At 39.7% G+C, this 20,265-nt stretch overlaps 1 protein-coding gene across 4 annotated transcripts in view; it reads left to right on the plus strand.

Moving 5' to 3' along the window:
• DGKI (diacylglycerol kinase iota) overlaps window positions 1–20,265 on the plus strand; it is a 445,642-nt gene that overhangs the window by 200,657 nt on the left and 224,720 nt on the right. For all 4 annotated transcript variants that reach the window (XM_064373122.1, XM_021674149.2, XM_064373130.1 and 1 more), the window contains exon 7: window positions 17,188–17,259. In XM_064373122.1, coding sequence (XP_064229192.1) covers window positions 17,188–17,259 — 72 coding nt within the window. The remainder of the gene's footprint in view (window positions 1–17,187; window positions 17,260–20,265) is intronic.

Genomic DNA, 20,265 nt, shown 5'->3' on the forward strand with positions numbered 1-20,265 from the left:
CCCACACACCCACACACACACATTTTTCCAGAATTTACTCATAGGGAAGGAGTGAAAAATAATTGCTTCATTTAGCAAAATTTTTCTCATTTTTTTCCCCAACTGATGTCTTGCAAACTTTACAGATATCTTTTGGAAGTGTTTATGGTTAAAGAGTGTTTGTGGTTTTAATTTCTACTTTTAAAATCAACAATAAAATGATGTTTGGACTGATTTTCTCTTGAGCGTTAAGTATGTGTTTGGCTGAGTGTGTGTGGCATTTAACAGAGATCGGATGAGATAAATCATGATTTAGTTGCTCAGTTCCTTTAATGTTAGCTGAATGCCTCAGGCTACCAAGTTTATAACCCTTCTGCAGTTTTTCGTTGTCACTCATAGTCCTGTATTACATAAGACTCAGGGTCAAGGCAGAAAGATGAAATGCTCACGTTCAAATTATGTAATTTGACAAGAGTTTAATGAAGCAAATATTTAAATTGTGTGAAAAGCATGTGGGGGAACCACAAGAAACGATGGAGAATACTGTGACTAGCAGTGTTAGGGAGCTGTGGTCAAGCTAAGTCTGAAGAGGTAAGGAGATGGAGAGGACCCCTTCCCAGGAGCTGCAATCATTAGTCACAGGACTCAGCCAGCCTGTGGTGACCTGCAGGCTGGGGAAATAAACCAGCGAAACCTACCTTCAATTTCTAGTGGCCAAACCCATCAGAAACCAGAGCAGAAGGGATTCGTTGATGCAATCCGTAAAAGCCAGCTCTTTACAATGAGTCATTGAGCAGAGGAGGATGGAGAGTAGAACTGGAGAGGCAGATGGAATTGATCTAGCACATATTGTTTAATGCAAACCTGTATTCAATCAATGGTTAGAGGCAGAATGCATTCTTATACTGTAAACATGTCTCCGATCTTCTCTAGATCTACACATTGCATTCATTTGATCAAAATTTAGAAAACACCAAGTTGTCTGTAGTACTTCAAAATATCTATATGCAAAAAAGTATGGTAATGATTATGGCTACTTTGACTCTTCATTTTTGAAGGAACCAAGCATCCAAACCTAGCATTATGTTTGTAAATCACAACTTGAAAGCTTATCTTATTTCTTCATCTATAAAAGTTATAAAAATAAACAAGGTAGCTTTTTAAAAATCAAAATTTTAAAATTTCAAACAATTCTTGAAAGCAGTTTTAAATGCAGCATACACATTGAGTATCCCTTATCTGAAGTGCTTGGAACCAGAAGATTTTTGGATTTAGAATTTTTTTCAGATTTTGGAATAGTTACATTTGCTTAAGATATCTTGGGAATGAGACCCAAGTCTAAATATGAAATTCATTTATGTTTCATATTGCACCTTAAACACAGAGCCTGAAGGCAATTTTATACAATATTTTAAATAATCTTGTGTATAAAACAAAGTTTTTACTATGAGCTGTCATACGAGGTCAGGTGTGAAGTTTTCCACTTGTGGCATCATGCTGGCACTCAAAAGGTCCCAAAATGGGGATATGGTCCCAAAACGTTCCAGGTACATAACGAAATGACCCCTTTGTCCCCTGTTCATATGATCCTTAGAGACAAATGGCTTCCATCCCTCTCTCTCACTTCCTCAGAAGAGCTGATTCTGCTTCTACATATTTATCCTCCTTCTTGCGGAATCTGGCCCAAGTCACGTGTCTCATGATAAATCTGCGGTTTTGATTCCAGTCTTTTTATGAGACTGATCTCATCACGTATTTCATATGTTATGTTCTCGCTCTCTCTTTGTTGCTGAGTTTGATTGAAGTATAAACTAGATATTAGCAAGTAAAAACATTTTATCAAAATGACTACTTTAAATATAGTAATTTAGGCATAGATGAACACACAATCAGAAAAGCAAATCCAACCATTTTGGAAATCTTTGTGTTCTTCTCCTATTTAGAATTACTGCCAGATAGATGAGATCATGTATGTAAAAGAGGGTAGAGTAAATGTGCACCTCATATTTGCATGCCAGTTGATGAGAGCTAGTTTCTTCATGCAAAGCAAATCAATTATAGGCTATGTTCAAATAGCCAAAAAAATTATAGTATTTTTTAAAGAGAGAAATGAGAAATAAACTTCCCTGTCTTTTAAATTAATAAGACATATAAAACTGAGAAATTATGAAAACATGTAAATGTAACATAATAAATATCTCTTCATAAAATATATAATCAACATGTTATAGTTATTTACATATGTATATATGTATGTCTCTGTATGTACATATGTATATGTATATGTGTGTGTGTATATATATACTTATTCTTGCCAGATAAGAGATTGAAAATTCATAAAAGGGCAAAAATTATTTACATATGTATATATGTGTATATATGTATATATGTGTGTGTACATATATATCTTTGTGTGTACATATGTGTGTGTATGTGTATATATACATATCTATATATACGTATATATATTCTTGGCAGATAAGATACTGAAAATTCATAAAAGGGCAAAAATAGAAAAAAAAGAAGCATTGGGGAGATGAAAATAATGATATTTAAGAGAAAAATTGAAGGAGGAACATGAACAAAAATGTATATGGAGAGGAAAGAAGGAAGGAAGAGGTGGAAGGTGAGAGACAAAGGGACAGGAAGGTCCAGAGAGCCACCAGCAGATGAGGAAGAATATCTGAAGAATGAAACGGAGGAGTTCCGAAGCCACCAAGCTGATATTTACAAGCTGAGCTGTGCCCATTCCTGGTTTACACTGGTTTTCCCTGGGACAGGCAGGTTTGGAAAGGGGTAAGGGAAGCACCTCCCAAATCCTCATTCACCATTTGTTGCTTCCTTAAAACCTGAATCTTACCTGCCTGAGAACACATTTGTGATTCTCTGTGCTGACCTCCCTTTCCAAATTGCCTTTCTTCAGTCAGTTTATGACGGAAAGCATTCTTTTCACTCTTTGCCCCAGGTGTAAAAGCATAGGATGCCAAACAGACATGAAATATTGATGTAAGGAAAAAAATCTCCTTTAGTTAAAAATAATGAAATGAAATATGATTTCAAAGAAGTAAAAGAAATGATGTAAAATTCTTTCTTGTTCAAGAAAAAGCATGTTTATGTATTTTTTAAATTGACCACCACAGTGATGAGCAGAGCCAGTCCTTAGTTTGTTTATAATCCAGGCAGGGGAATATGAGCTGAATAGCTAGCTGAGAAGAAAAATCAAGGTTCTACTGATTAATAATTGGAGTTTTCACTCCCTATAGGGCAGAGTTAATCCAAAAGTACACCCACAGTTCATTAAACAAGTCAGGTAAGTCCCAAAGTCCCTTCAAGTTGGTTAAACAGTTGGTTAGGAAAGTTTTTTTTATTTTGATGAGAGTCAGTAAACAGGTATAATTCTTGTTTACTAGTTTCAGCTGGTTAAAAGCAATTTTGGTTAAACACAGCATTCCATTTTGATATCTACTAGGCAAGTGGTACTGTTGAGAGGAAATTTTTCCTTTTGCATGGAAAATGTTTCCTTTTTCATGGTCTTCTCCAATAAAAAGAAAGGCATATTATTGCGTTTTCAGATCCAAACCATTATTTTAGCTCAGGATTCCCAAGAAAGGGATTCTGAGAGTGAGATTTATGTGCCTGAAGTTTATTGAGTGATCTCAGGAGTGACACTGGTAGGGAAGTAAAAGCACCAGGGCTGACTGGATGGGGGCATTGATCCTTGGTACAGTCACAACAGAGGCATTAGCCAATTTCACAGGGAACTGGAAGAGCCCTTCAGAGTTGCCTGCCTTGGGGGCTATCTGGGTGGGGGCTATCTGGGTGAGGGCTATCGTTGGTTGATGTCTTAGTTTTGCTATAAAGCAATACCTGAAGCTGGGTAGTTTATAAAGAAAAGAGGTTTGTTTGGCTCACAGTTCTGCAGGCTGTACAAGAAGCATGGCACCAGCATCTGGTGAAGTCTTCAGGAAACTTCTGCTCATGGTACAGGGGGAAGGAGGAGCCCAGAGGGTAGAGATCACATGGCAGGAGAGAAAGGAGAGAGGTGCCGGTGTCCCCCAACTATCAGCTCTCACGAGAACTAACGGAGTGAGAATTTACTCACTGCTGTGAGTGCAGCACCATGCCATTCATAGGGGATCTGCCTCCATCACCCAAACACCTCCTAACAGTCCCCACCTCCAACACTGGGGATCAGATTTCAGCATGAGATCTGGAGGGGACAGATATCCAAGCTGTGTCGAGTGACTCTTTTAGGCTCCGGTGAATTCCTGAAGATGGAAGGGTGACTCATTTGAAAACCTTCAGCCTCCAAGACTCCTCTCAACTGAGGGAATGAGAGGAGTGCCTCAGGCCTGAAGCAGAGTTATCTGGGTTGAAAGCCACAGTATTCAATACTACCCATTCCCAGTGCTACTCAGAATCCCTTGTTTTGTATCATACATTTTTAGAACAGTTCTTCCAGGATTCTGGTTGGTTGCATTTCCTGGGAAACAGAAGAGGAAGGACATGGGATAAACTATAGCCCCCATGGTTATTGGTCTTACATCTGCTACTGATATTCATCATCTCTCTCCTCAACCACTCGTCCTGTATTCACCTCACTTTCAACTAGTGCTTCTGGTCTAGGTGACCTCCCTGGTAGGGGACCAAGACCCTTACTTCTCAGCAGTCTGATTCCCTGGTCTTGGCTGCCGCAGTTGTCTATTTATTATTAAAATTGTTCATAGCATTACAAAGGCTGCCCCAGTGGATTGCCTGTTTACCAGATGTATTCTTCCAGCTTCTATTGTCAGAGAACAGCTAGACCTGTGCCTAACGATCAGGATCAATTACTCTTGCCAGGATGCTGGCTCCTTTCTGTGCCTGCTAGTCTCTTAACACAAAAATTCTGAAGTAACTGGGTGCAGTGGTAGCTTAAAGTTTAAGAGCTTCCTGTTACGTCCCATGGCAAAGAAGTTCTCCATTGGGGATTTAGACCCTCAAAGCCCAGAGCCGTGGGGACCTGAAGTACAAACTCCCTAAGGGGGCCACAGTAGGCATGGCCACCACTACTTCTACTCACTGGTTTCTGTATTTATGTATTTTTGTCATGGAGATACATCACCATGAAATGATCATAGATTTAGTGAGTATACATATTGAGTCTGGTGGATGGTGCTCATAGGATATTTTCTCGATGCTGAAGCCAGTGTTATATTTTCAGAAGGTTATTCCATCTCTCTGTCAGGCCTGCAGTTTCTGGATGGTGTAGGCTGGGATAGGTCCCGTGGATATCATGGTCCACATGCATACTTCTGCACCTCTATGCCATGAAATAACGTCCTTGGTCTGACACATTGCTGTGCAGGATTCTATGTTCGTGGGTCAAACATTTTGTAAGCCCTGGCATAGTGGTGCTGATTGAGGCCCTGAAGAAGGGAAAGGTAAGCCTATACCCAGAATATGCACTGATTCCAGTCAAGATGAGTTGCTGTCCCTTCTAAAGTGGAGGAGGTTCATTGTAATCACTTTGCCTCAAAGAAGCTGGTTGTTCTCTCTGAGGGATGGTGCCATATCGGGTGCTCAGCTTTGGTGTCTTTTGCTGGCAGGTTAGAAATTCAACAGTGGCAGGAGCTGGCTCAGTTTTGGTGACTGTACACCCAGGCTATTGGGCCTATATATAACATCCATCACTCCATCATGGGTAGTGCACTTACAAGCCCATTGCACCATCCATCAGTGGGATGGCTCATGACACAGTATGGTATCTGTGTTATGTCTAAGTTTTTAGTTCTTAAAAGGGGAATGCTTTCTGGTAGGAATTAATGTGCAATATCAGGATTCTTCATGCTTTGCACTTACTTTCATATGTTCCCAGTATACCTCTTCCCCAGACCTCCTGTTTTCCTCCAGGGCCGTGGCCAACCAGACATGCCATTTATCACTGCCTATAAGTCATTACATATTCTTATGTCAAGCCATCTATCTTTTCGCATAAATGGGATGCTTCAGTTGCTCCACTTGATGTTATGCCCATGAGGAGGATTTCTTACTATTCCTGTCTCTAAGGTGTACTCCTGAGTAGGCTTCAGTGCAGAAGTAGTTTACTTTTGGCCTGAGTGTACATACCAAGTTGATCCATGCATGAACCAGTCTCAGCATTTTCCTCCTCTTTGAGCTGGTCATTCAGTACTCCAATATTTCCATAGGTGAGTTGAATGAGAGACTTGGTAATGTCATAATAGTGGATACTGTAGGTGATCTGAACCACCTACTCTTGCATCCCTGGCACTGCTTGTTCCAGATCTCAGATGGTCCCACTTACTGTAACAGTGGATTGAGTCTGGGCTCAATCAACCTTATGACATAGTGATCTGACAGAACTCAGCTCATGACACCTGGTGATTCACAGCCAGGTATTCCTCCACCAGGGCACAGTAACCTGCCAGAAAATACTTTTGAAAGGTATATAGTTCCGTCTTGCAGATAGCACAACTTTGTTTCAGAATCCTAGAGTCTATGTTGCTTTTCCTGTTGGTGCTTGTTATAAACACCACAGGGAATCTTTTTCCCTTCCCTAAATTTCTAATCACATGGAGTAACAGGAAACCTTTCATTGCAGGCTTGACCTGGTGCTGCACTGTTTCCTGCACCATTCTAAGCTGGCAGCGTTTAATGTCATCTAATAAATTGATCACATTTCTAAATGTGGAATATACTGCCTCCAGAACCCAGAAAGGCCAATAAAGTGCTGTGCTTCATTCTTAGTGGTTACAATTATGAAATGCAATATTTTTTTCTTTAGATTGGAGAGGATATTCTAGTATACATTGGACCACTGAGCCCTAGAAGCTTCATTGACAGGTGGGACCCCTGACTCTTCATAGGGCTTATCTCTCACCCTCTTTCTCACCAGGACCTCCAGTGTACCTCCCACTTCTTGCTCATTTGTTTTAACGTGATGCCACTGATATGGTGGACCAAATGATGTTTTACAGAATGTTTACACAGTTCAGGTTCCTTTGCATTACATCAGATAACATTCAGAAGAGTTGAAAGCCCTGGTACATGCCTGTAAAAATGTACTGTTAAACCTGCAAGCAAATGCAAATAGTTTTGAATCCTCCTTTCAGGGAGGGATGAAAAACATTCATTTGCCAAATCAGTGGCCACATGTCATGTACTTAAGGCTGAAATATTCCAAATTTGGCACAGTGGTTGCAAATAGAGTACACTGGGTTGAATTTGTGATATTCAGCACCATTCTCCAATCTCTGGTTTTATAGGATCTCAACCGGTGAATTAAATGGGGATATGCTGGGGTACACTACCTCTGCTTCCTGCCTCTTTTAGTCTTTAAGAGGGCACTTAGATAATTTTGGAAATATAAACACAATACCATTGTCACAGCTTTTAAAATTAATTCAATATAAATTTAATACCTGTTACTTCTTGAAAATGTGACATTGATTTTGATTTGGTTATGGCTGGAAGGATGGTCTGAGAGTTTCACTTGGACTTCCTCTTACACAACAGACCAAGAAACCAGTCCTGGGATTGTGCCAGTTTCCACTTACACAATTGATGACAAGGAAAATTAATCCTGATGGATTTGTGGAACCAGTAGACTCTCTTAAAACCAGCCCTGGTCTAGGACTCCTGCTTTTTGTTTGTTTGTTTAGCTGGACCTCATGCATATTTATTTATTTATTTTGAGACAGAGTCTCACTCTGTTGCCCAGGCTGGAGTGCAGTGGCATAATCTCAACTCACTGCAGCCTCTGCCTCCTCAGTTCAAGAGATTCTCCTGCCTCAGCCTCCTGAGTAGCTGGGACTACAGGCATGCACCATCGCACCCGGCTAGTTTTTTTGTGTTTTTTAGTTGAGACAGGGTTTCACTATGTTGGCCAGGCTGGTCTCAAGCTCCTGACCTTGTGATCTGCCCACCTTGGCCTCCTAAAGTGCTAGGACTATAGGCATGAGCCACCACGCCCAGCTTGTATCTTTATTTTAATAGGGGACTGTTAGATACCTGGTTCCATAGGGTACCAGGTGCTGCTTCATACCCAGAGTATACATGTCAACTTGTACATTTGTCCATTAGTCTTTAGAATATTTGGACATTTCTAGTCTTTAGAATATTTGGACATTTCTCTCTCCTCAGTGTATAACTACCCAAGTAAATGAATGTAGGTCCTTTTAGTTAAAGACCAGAAAAGTGTTACCATAGACTCTTGCTTTGTTGTAAGATTCTTCTCCTGGGAACTTACGCTTTCCTTCAATCAATGGATTCTATCTTTGAAAACTGGCTTAGTGGAGAAACAGAGCAAAAGATTATGACTTTTTATTGCAACATCTGCCCTCATCTCTCTCTTGATCATCCATTCTTGATGTCTTCTGATTCTATTAATTGATAAATATCTCTTTTATCTGATAATCCATGATAATCCATCTTTTTTGTAGGGATGTTCATGCTATGTTAACCATTTCTATAGCTCTCTAGGTCAAGCTCCCTTGGCTACAACTTCAGTCTTACAATAAGTGCACCCACTTTGTTTTGATGGTTAAGTGCTGTCACATAATCCATATTATTTTAGAATTCTGTAATTCCAATGAATGTCAGAGTGCTCAATCTGTAAGGCATTTCCTAGCATCAGGGCTAACCTATGAGGGAGAGCCACCTCTGAGCTTTCCAACAATGTTGCTACTCTTCTCACCAGCCTGTTTCTTACTGCTTTGGTAAATAGAGTGTCCTTTAGGCCTCTGGCAGATCATAGTCAACTGATGGGCTTTTCAGCTGTATCTCGTATAGCAGCCCTAGCCTGCTCAGTTCTGAGATTTGGTTTGCCTCTTCCTCTGTCACAGCAATTCAGGCATTTCTACTTCACTTAACATGGTTCATTTTTTTTTGTTCAAGTTTTGAAAAGCCACCCCAGTGTTATCATCATCTTCTAGGGTTCTTGATAATGTGTTAAATCCTCTATTGTAGATGAGTGCCCCCACAATGGGAAATTCTCCTTTATCCAGCTCTAAGTTCTGCCCTTCTTTATCCTTCACCCTCAGGATCCAGTCCCCTGACACTCTCCCATTTCTGCTGGTACATATTGGTTAGGTCCTGCAGCTAGTTCTTTTGAGATGTAGTATTTTTCTCTCTTAGCATTCTCTTCACTTTCCCTGATCAGGCACATTGCTCTGGAAAGATTATTAGATCATTTGAGATACCACTGGGAAGAGGAGATGTAGTAAAACCCTGAAGTGAAGTCAAAACTCTTTCTAGAGAGCAGACTCCTTTCTTTGTCTAAGGCATATATTACATGCTTATATCACCTTGACATAAATTCATGAAGCAAGGAGGGGCACAATCTGAGTAATTCTGGGGAATTTTAAAGTCTCCTTCTCAGTTGTCTGGGAGTTAGTATAGTGAAATAGTCTATGTTTACACAAAAAGGAAGTGTAGCTAATTCTACTAGCAAAAGAGCATTTTCCGCTATCAATGCTCAGGGTAAAGAGTAAAACCAACTATTTCCTGTAATGTCACACCATCAGCAAGATTATCGGTCAGATGGCTTAACTAATTTGTCATTGGTAACTCTGTTAGCATCAATCCTATCTTTCAAAAATATTTAAACTATTTTAACTAGTCTTTTCTTTTTGGTTTTTAAAAAAACCCTGCTTGGCAAATATTATTGGCATTAAAATGATAATTTTTATTGGTAAGGTTATTAATTATGAGTTAATCAGAGATGGAAATTAATTTTCATGGTTCTGCATTATCATAATTGTAGCTAGTTGCATCACTAAGATAATATTTTCATAAAGAAACCTTCCTGGTGTTTTCGGACAAAGATGTAAACCCAACAGGTAAAGGTTCATATATAATTTTGGCCTTATTGAATATAACACTAACTATCTGAATAAAGTATTTTTTTCCTAGAATCTGGATAGTCATAGCAATTTGAAATATAAATATCATAGCTAAAAATAGTTAATGTAAATTAAAATGTAAATCGGTTGCCATTGTTATAGGTATCTCTCTCAATTCCAAGGTCTTGGGTTAAGTTGTCTAATTCCATAAAGGCATCTGCATCTGAAATGAAGATGTCGTGGAAATTATGTCTGTTTTTTCATACCATATGATACATTTGTGGTAAGAGTTGTTCAGTTGTACTAAGAATCTTGTGCCTTAAATTTTTGATGTTTTTCCCCAGAAGACTGAATGATCTATAGCTTGTAGCAGGAGCCTTCAGATAAATGAATGGAAAAAGCAAAACCTTTCTCAGGATGATGGGGGTGATTGGCTTTGATTAATAATATATTGTGATTACCAACAATATTAGAATAGAGGAATTTAATAAAATATCAATCTATGGGCATGAATCCATGATTCCCCTAGAATAAGAAAATATTATGGACAATAAGGGCACTGACAGACTTTCAGAGCCTTTTATTAAATCCATAAATGGTATTGGAATTAAATCCAAGACACAAGCATTTAGACTTTTCAAAGATGATTTAAATAAAGTAACTATCTAAGTCACATAATTTTTAGCACTGTCAAAAATTATAAAGATATTGTTTATTATAATCCAATATATGTTTACATTTTGAAGATCTTAAATATTTATAACAATTTTAACTTAGGACTAGTAAAATTTGTGTAGAAAATTTAGGAAATTCAGGTAACTTAGGTTTTCTATGAGTAAATAAACTCCAGTTTTACCAAATCTAGAATATTATGTTACCATTTTTATACTGTGGGAAAACTAAGTAAAAGGCATATTATCAAACCAGCCTAATTTTCAAGGATTCACATTAATCATGTTACCAGGCAAGGGTACACACACACGTATCTGTGAAAAACTGGGCTGAATAATTTGTTGAAGGAAAAAGCCAATAATTTGTGTATGTATTAGGGATTTGGTTTTTGGTGGGTTTTACTAAAGACTGAAGGCTACACTCTGGATGAGATGGAAATAGTCCATAAGTCAGTAGATAGTTGGTTAAAACAAATGCCACTTTTAATCAGTCAAAAAAGTTTTCAATTAGGTTGGTGTGGGTCTGTACCTGGGTTGAGCGAAGGTCTCAGTTGCTTATCTGCTTCCACTGGTGAGATGCCGAAACATCACAGTTGCTTATCAACTTTGATGGGTTGGAAATGGTTACATTGAAACCCCACAACCAGTTTTTTTTTTTTTTTTTTTTTTTTTTGAGACGGAGTTTCGCTCTTGTTACCCAGGCTGGAGTGCAATGGCGCGATCTCGGCTCACCGCAACCTCCGCCTCCTGGGTTCAGGCAATTCTCCTGCCTCAGCCTCCTGAATAGCTGGGATTACAGGCACGCGCCACCATGCCCAGCTAATTTTTTGTATTTTTAGTAGAGACGGGGTTTCACCATGTTGACCAGGATGGTCTCGATCTCTTGACCTTGTGATCCACCCGCCTCGGACTCCCAAAGTGCTGGGATTACGGTCTTCTAGCAAAGTGAAAATGAAAACATTTTCTTTTATACTAGTGAGTACCAAATCACTATGTTATTCTGTCCCATAGGATACCTTTATAGGTGGTCTAACAGTTTTATATTAAAATTTTAGTCTTATTTTGCTAGAAATTTAACTTTGCCATTATTTAAACATATGATAAACATTTTAGAAATGAAATATAAAATGTGTAAAAGTGCTTTTTTTTTCAAAAATCATAGGAAGTATTTGTGCAGAAATGTTTGGAGTTCTATGTTTTAAGATAAATATTAATGAAAGCAAATTGAGTCAGTCTTATTTGATAATTCCATGGGTTTATCCTTTGTAATACTTTATGAGCCTTGGACATGCTAGTGGATATGGAGAGGTTTATTTTGTTGTTTGAAGTTTTGGAGGCAGGAGGAATATTAGCTCTTGTGTTGGATCAAATCAAACAGAGAATCAGCCTATGGTCAGAATATTCTCTCACCCCTAACAAAGTTAAATACAGAAAAGATGAAATAAATTCAGCTTATTTTAAGTCAAGCCCTTTTTTTCTGGTTTCAGCCAAGGCTGTAAAACTGAGTGTCAGTTGGTACCTGCCCTAGATGGCAGAAGAAATCAGAAGGCAACAAAGCTTTAGTACTCAGAATAAATCTGGTTTAAACTTTATTCCAAAGGCTCAATTTGATTGAAAAATCTCAAAGAACACAAAAATGACCTTATTCCTCAATGTTCTTGGTATTTTTAATTCTGAAGTCAGTTGGATCCAAAGCATCTGGCCTCCCATCCCTATTTTCCTCTTTGACAGTGCTGAACTAAACAGCTCTTAAAAAATCATAGAATCAGTTGAACTTCAGTCAGGGCATCTGTCAGTACCATAATAGCAGATTTGGGCCAACATTTAAAAATGAGTAATTTGGAATCTGGTTCTTTTGGCATGCTGAGAGCCTGGCCAATGTCTTCCCATAGCAGCTGGTTTATGGGAACTTGGTCCATGAAGGCTCTGATGTGCTCTATTTATGTCTCTGCGTTAGATGATAAGCCTGAAGCCATGGTTGCTGTGAGTCTGTGAGACCAGAATCCAAAACAAAGCACAGAGTTCATTACCCCCAGGCTCATTGCCCAGGGTCCCGCCACAATACTGCATAAGCATAGTACCCAGTGCCCCAATTGTGATTGGCCTTGTTTGTTTCTGGTATTGCTCTGCCTGTCAATACCACAGTGGATTGTATCTGTTCTCTCCCAGAAGCCTGAGGGCTAATATTTAGTAATGAGGTGGGGCTGAATACACTCACCCTGTATCATTAGTAGAGCATCACATAGTTACATATTAGACACTAGAAAGCTTTCTCAGCAAGATGGTAGAGGAGGCTCCTGTTGATAGATCTTGGCAATAAAAGCACTCCTTAGTTTTATATAAAAACACATTAAATACATAAATAAGTAAAGTGTTGTAAAGAGTTTTAAATGCATGGCCTCATTTGATGCTTATAACCACTTAGTATTATAGGAGAAGTTTGTATTATTATTCCCATTTTCACATGAAAGAGGAAGTTAGAAGAGTTAAACGATTTGCCTAAGATCACTCAGCCAACAAGAAGATCCAAGAACGATTCTGAGCTTTGCCATCTCTCCTCAGCTTCTGTTTGATGCACAGCCATCTGATATCTAAGTGGAGGGAATGGTGTCCTGCATTTAAGACTTACAATTATACATTTAAAACTATAACATTTAGCAGACCTCTAGTTGTGGCTGCTACTGCTGTCATGCCATGAATTCTACTGTATTGATTTTTAGCCATGCAGCATTTCAATATTGTAGACTTAAAAATCAATATTACAATCCTGCCATCTCTGCAGTGTCTGTAGTGTTTAGGTTTTTTGTTTTGTTTTCAGACAGAGTCTCACTCTGTTCTTCAGGCTGGAGTGCAGTGGTGTGATCTTGGCTCACTGCAACCTCCGCCTCCTGGGTTCAAGTGATTCTCCTGCCTCAGTCTCCCAAGTAGTTGGGAGCTACACGTGCCCATCACCATGTCCAGCTAATTTTTGTATTTTTAGTAGAGATGGGTTTTCACCATATTGGCCAGGCTGGTCTTGAACTCCTGACCTTGTGATCCGCACACCTCAGCCTCCCAAAGTGCTGGGATGACAGGCACGAGTCACCATGCCCAGCCTGTAGGGGTTAGTTTTTTTGCCTGGAAGAATGCTGTGAGGAGACATATTTTCAGGTGGCTTGGGTAAGGCTTAAAATGTCTGAATAGCATGAAGTTTGTAATTAGATCATTAGAGAGTAGCAGCAACTTTTTGTTCAATTAATTAGAAAATATCACGACATGCCTATGATGTTCAAAGAACTATGCCAAGTTGCTAAGAACTATACAAGGACTGACTCCCTTCAAAGAGCTTATAATTCCTTTGGAGAGATAATACATGTGCACACAAAATAAGCAGCCACATAGGACAGCTAATTTACAATGGCAAGGGTCGATATAGATGGCAAGGCCTGTATGAGGAGAGATCACTGTGAGTTGAGGGGATTTTGGAAGACTCTTGTAGATTTTTTAGTGGAAGCAAAATTTAGATACTGCCTATGAAATGGGGGTAGGTTTCTAGAAGGTGTTTTGAGAATGAGGAAAGAGCCAAAAATAAATAAATAAATTAAAAGAACTATAAAAGAATAAAGCGTATTGTGGATATAAGTAGACCTGTCTCATTATGGGCAGGAATTTGTAATACAAAGGAGTGGAAGACAGATGTTGAAAAATTGATGGGAAGATTATGGGTGGCATGAAGAGTTTATTCTGTTAATCTGTAAGGAAAGAAGTGTCATTTAAGTATTTTGAATGGGAGGCAGAAACTTAGAAAGCATCATTTAACCTGGTGCAGTGCCCAGGATAGAGTGAGGAATAAAGGGAGAAACAGACTATCAGTAAAGGGACAAGTTAGAAAATGGAGCGAAAATCCAGATGGGAGGTGACCATCAGCAGAGTGTAATACTGAGCTGGACAGAGACACTTGGGTCATACCCTAGCTTCTGCTGCTCTTTTCTTTCTTCACACAGTAGCTGCAAAGTGTAACTATAGCTCTAAAGAGGAGTTTTATCTATCTCTTTTTTGTTCTCTGAAAAATGGCTTGGGGGATTATGAGGACGTTTTCAAAAGGCTGCAATGTGAAGTCATTTCTGCAGTTTTGGTGCCATCTTATTTCATATTGAACAGTTTGGCATCATCTTTGAAAAGACCTGCATACCTAACCCTTTGGCCCCCTAGACTCTGTGTCCTCTTATAAGCTATTCCCGTTAGGCAGTTGTAACTCTCAGGTGCTGGGGGCTGTGGGGGCTGTTGCTGGCCCTGCAGTAGTAAACACATGGACATCAAACCTGATGCAGTGCTTAAGTCCATGTGTGTGTCTCACATGCACTTTTTCTCTTGGGGAAAAGATACTGTCATTGACAGAAGAAGAAATAGCAAGAGTCATTATCTGGGAGGAGAGGAGCATATCAGGGGTCCTTAAGACCACCCCAGGTTCAGTGATTCACTAGGAGGACTCACAGGACTCAGCCTATAGTGCTAACATCTATAGTTTATTACAACACAAAGATACAAAGTAAAATCAGCAAAGGGAGGCGCTCATGGAGCAAAGTCTGGAGGAAGCCAGGCACAGGCTTCTAAGAGTTCCCTCCCTGCAGAGTCACACAGGATGCGCTTAATTCCTCCAGCAATGTACTGTGACACACATGTGGAAGGAATATTGTCATATCGTCTACCTGCCGAATTAGAGACTCAGTGTCCAGGGTTTTTATTGAGGTTTTTTCACATAAGCACCCTCTGCATTGCACATAATAAAATTCCAGACTTCCAGAAGGACAGCAGATACTCAGCATAAGCTACATTGTTTGTGCAAAAAGTTTCTTTTTTTTTTTGTTTTAATTTTTAATATAGAGACAATGTTGCCTACTATGTTGCCTAGGCCTGTCACAAACTCCTGGCCTCAAACAAACTGCCTACCTCAGCATCCCAAAGTGCTGGAATTACAGGCATGAGGCACTGTGCCCAGCCTGTGCAAACAATTTAGGCCCAGTGAGATACTCTTAACTGTGCTGGGAATTGGAGAACCCTCCTGAAATCCAGGTTCCCAGATGCCAACCAAGGACAAACCTTGCAAGCAGCTTTTCTTTACTTTGCATTTTTTAATTATTATTATTTTTTGAGACTGAATCTTGCTCTGTCAGCCAGGCTGGAGGGCAGTCGCACAATCTCGGCTCACTGCCACTTCCATCTCCCGGGTTCAAGCGATTCTCCTGACTCAGCCTCCTGAGTAGCTGGGGTTATAGGCACGTGCCACCACACCCAGCTAAGTTTTGTATTTTTAGTAAAGATGGGATTTCACCATATTGACCAGGCTGGTTTTGAACCCCTGACCTCAGGCGATCCTCCCGTTTCAGCCTCCCAAAGTGCTGGGATTACAGGTGTGAGCCATCGCCCCCGGCCGCAAGCAGCCTTTCTAAGGAGTCTCAGGCTTGCTATGTTAACTTTTTTCTGAAGAGGGAGTGAAAATATCACTTAGATTTTTGAGAAGGAGGTATTGATGGATACATTTTTTAAAACCCAGGAGAGTCTGATGTTAACGTCATGTCTCTGAAAGTGGTATTTGAGGTTGGAGCAAAAGTAGTGAAACCAGTCCTGGTCTTCTGTGCACATACAGATGAGTGGAGAGGCGGAAGAGAGCTGGAATGGTGTATTAGGAAATCAAGAGAGAAGAGAGGCTCAAAAGGAGAAAATGCCCAGTGGCATACAAAGTACTGCAGATGGGCAGGGATGATGGTTGCCACTGGGACATCATTTAATAATGTGGTAATTGATTTTCTACTTAAAATTGTCTGTACATCTTAAGGAAGACTTATTTAGCCAGTGCCTTGGATAGCTTTCCTGGCTATTACATCTTTCTGTTTTCTTTTGATCACCTTACAAAAGCTCCATTTTAACATTTTTTCTGGTTGCTTTGAAATTTTGGTTTGGGTTTAAATTTCACAGGCAGAGGGAAATGGATGAGCTTTGGGAAGGCTAAAAAAATTCTTTGAGCAATGCTACATACTTCTCTCTGGCCATTATCTAGGGACAGCAGCAGCCAAAATCACCTCCTCTGTTCTTGATGGAAAAGTAATTCAGCTTGTTCCTTTAAGAAGACAGGGTTTACCATTTCATTGATTTCATTGCTGCTTCCTGATAAAGAATAAACATTAAAAGCTGCTTGTTTTGAGTGCAGACATCTCAAGGGACTTATGAAAGTGGCTGAATTTACTACTATACCTTTGGACTTCTCCCAGACCCTGACTTCTGGTTATTGTCTCTCTGATATTTCATTTCTTTCTTTCTGGGTTCTTAGGTGATAAAGTTGTACAGAGCCTCTGAGATGAATGATTATTGTTATACAGCACCATGTGAACCAATAGTGGCTTTTCCTTTGCTTATAATAAAAACGTATCAGAACTACATTTATTTTTTCATAAAGCTTTTTTTGGTGTGGCTGACTTTGAGTAGTTTGTGGTCTAAGAAATACCAGCACCTCTTCTCTCTCACACTCAGAATGCTTCAGGCATAGAGTGTCACTGCAGGCAGAGAGTGGAGAGTGTGGTGCTTCACATGGCATTTGCAGTTCTCCTCACCTTCAGTGACAGTTCTGACCTTAGTCACTTCACTGAACTTCAGGAGGGCAAATGTGTGCTGTAACTGAGGTGGTTTTAAATTCTCTGTCTCTTGTCCCAATATCCCAGGGCTTCCAGCAAAAGTTCTCCTTCCACAGTAAAGAGATTGTGGCTATCAGCTGTTCCTGGTGCAAGCAGGCGGTAAGTTTGAGATCAAATAAAGCAATGGCTCATATTTTGTCAAAATATGCTTATGTCATTACTTGAGTTCCTCCCGTAAGTAGAAGGCATTCCTCATTTAATGTATTGCTTTTCTCATATAGGGCCCTTGGAGGAAGAAAGACAAATGGAAACTATGGAACAATAGTATAGATGAGCTGGGATACACTAGAGAGATAAATTAGCTTCTGTATTTTATATACATTGAGGCTTGGAATCAAAGACTCGAAAATCCTCTCCTAATTCTAATACTAGGACTAGAATTGAAGGCTTCTCACTCCTAGATCACATCACCCACCCCGACCCCATGCCTCTGTATTGTTGAGAGCTCCTCCTATGGTAGGAAGGTGCAACATCAGAAGCAAAGACATGTACGACATAAGAGGTGTCCCTCCAACACAGGTGGACAGGAATCCTGCTTCTTCTGGTTTTGATGTGCGTGAATTTTTATTTTGGGGCTAAGTGTGAGGATAAGAAGAGTGGTTCTTGTATGCTTTTTTAGGTTTGGATGTTGTCTGTATGCTCATTGAAATGTAGCTCTTTCTCACATTTGAACATATGTATGCATTAGGATCTGATGGTAATGTCCCTATTTACTTTTCTTCATCTACCTTTTTTTCCCACTTTATTTAGCGCCTAATTCCTCTGTCTCTACAAGATGCTACATTTTCTTGTTTGTTTGCCAGTGTACCTGTTATTTCTTTTACCAGATAACGTATAGTCTAATCCTGGTGTTGGCAGACTACAGCTCATAGGTCAAGTCTGGCTGCCGTCTATTTTTGTAAATAAAGTTTCATTGGAATGCAGCCATGCCCAGTTACTTCTATATTGTCTGTGGCTGTTTTTGCATTTATATATTTTCTACAGGTGCTTTTGTGCTACAGTGGCAAAGCTGAATAATTGCAACAGAGGCAGATGGTCCCATAAGCCTAAAATATTTACTCCCTGTGCCTTATAGAAAAAGTTTGCAGATGTCTGTTATAATCTCTCAATCTCCCTATTCTTTTGAATAAGTTGGAATATATAATCCCTTCCTTGCACAGGGGACCTGCAAAGAAAAGGCTGTGGTGTTTTGGTGAGGTTAAAGGTTTGCAGAAAACTCATGCCACTACACACATCATGCTAAACTAGCCACACAGGCCGTAGGGCTGGCACAGACTCATTTAGTTGAAACATATGAAATTGACATTTCATGGGTGAAAACCATTTAAAAGTTGGCAGTTCCATGCAGTTTAATCTAATAATATTCCTACCCCCTACATGTCAGAAGAACCTGCTGTCACTAGCTAGAAGTGTGGTGGTCTGGAAAGCTCAGTGTTGCTGCATCATGATCCTGACATATTTTTTATTCCTGGCATTTTCATTTACTTTCAGTTAGTTGTTATACAAATAATCATTGCACATCTGTTTAAGAATGTGTGCACAAATATAAGGCCATCCTAGTTCTTGAATGAAACTCTGTACCATCAGGGCAATATCTCCATTTGCAGTCCAGGGGTCCCCAGTGCTGCTACCTTTGCTCCTGGTTCTTCTAATCTGGTGGGGCAGCCTCCTGGGCAGTGGTGTGCTAGGACTGGCTGTGGTGAGATGGTCTCTCCAGGTTCAATTAATTTGGAAACTCAATTCCACTTGAACATGTGTGCTCTTTCTGTTAACCTATAGTCCACTGAATCACGACAAAGGACAGCTTTCACCTGACCATGGTGGTACAGCTTTGGTCAGTGCCACCTCTCTTTGAATTTCCCAATTTCCCACATTGTAGAAGGTGATTTTTGCAGGGACGATAGATACAAAAGATTTGAACACAAATTACAGTGGTGATATGTTTTAACAGTCCAGGTCAACTGCTTGTAGGACATTTGATGTCTAACAAGAAACAAATAAGTGACCCTTAATGGTGCAGGAGAAAGAATATTTTGGGACCTGGGTTTCCTGGGTTGGGGTTTTGATTCCACCATTTAAAAGCTGTACAATCTTGGATGTACCTCTGAGTCTCTAGAGTGGAGATCACTCAAGTATACATTGAGAGACTTGACATAGGCAAACTCCTCGATCCCAAATATTTTAGAAGGGCAGTGGTCATGCATTTGAGAGTTTATTTGAATTGCCAAGAAAAAAAAAAAGAGGAATTTTTAAAAAAAGGTATTCAGGCCAGGCGTCGTGGCTCAAGCCTGTAATCCCAGCACTTTGGGAGGCTGAGGCGGGCGGATCACGAGGTCAAGAGATCGAGACCATCCTTGGCAACATGGTGAAACCCGTCTCTACTAAAAATACAAAAAAGTTAGCTGGGCGTGGTGGCATGCTCCTGTAGTCCCAGCTACTTGGGAGGCTGAGGCAGGAGAATTGCTTGAACCTGGGAGGCGGAGGTTGCAGTGAGCCGAGATCGCGCCACTGCACTCCAGCCTGGCACCTGGTGACAGAGCGAGACTCTGTCTCAAAAAAAAAAGGTATTCAAATGTTAATAACATTTTCTGGTATATTTGTTTGCAGATCACAAATAACTGGTGGCAGGCAGACTTATTAATTATTTTATTTTATACACAATTGCTTGATTAATAATTAGCCACTAGATCACAGCAGATCTTGAAGACATGCAGAAATGAAAACAAAAATCTCTCTAATGTTATGTAATGTAATTAGGGTGGCCATATTTGCCAGTTTTTTTGAGACAGTCCTAATTTGTGTTTGTTGTTTCAATGTGATGATTATCAGTGATATTTTTTACTTTTAAAATTGCTCCAGTTAAAATGATAAATTATATAGTTATGTGAAGCATAATCTAATAAGAAACTGAGGTTACATTTTAAAAAATCACTATAATTAAAACTTAAGACCTATAATTATTGTGTGATGTTGATTTTAGTTTCCTTTTTTTTTTTAGAAAAATGAGTGTTATTGCACATCACTGTCACTTTATAGTCACACAAAAGATGGTTGAAAACTTGACTGGTCTGAGGTTACCAGCCCGAGAGTCACTGTTGGAATATA

This window comes from Aotus nancymaae, unplaced genomic scaffold (assembly GCF_030222135.1).
Source record: "Aotus nancymaae isolate 86718 unplaced genomic scaffold, 86718_ANA_hifiasm-v0.15.2.pri h1tg000002l, whole genome shotgun sequence".
Taxonomy (NCBI): Eukaryota; Metazoa; Chordata; class Mammalia; order Primates; family Aotidae; genus Aotus; species Aotus nancymaae.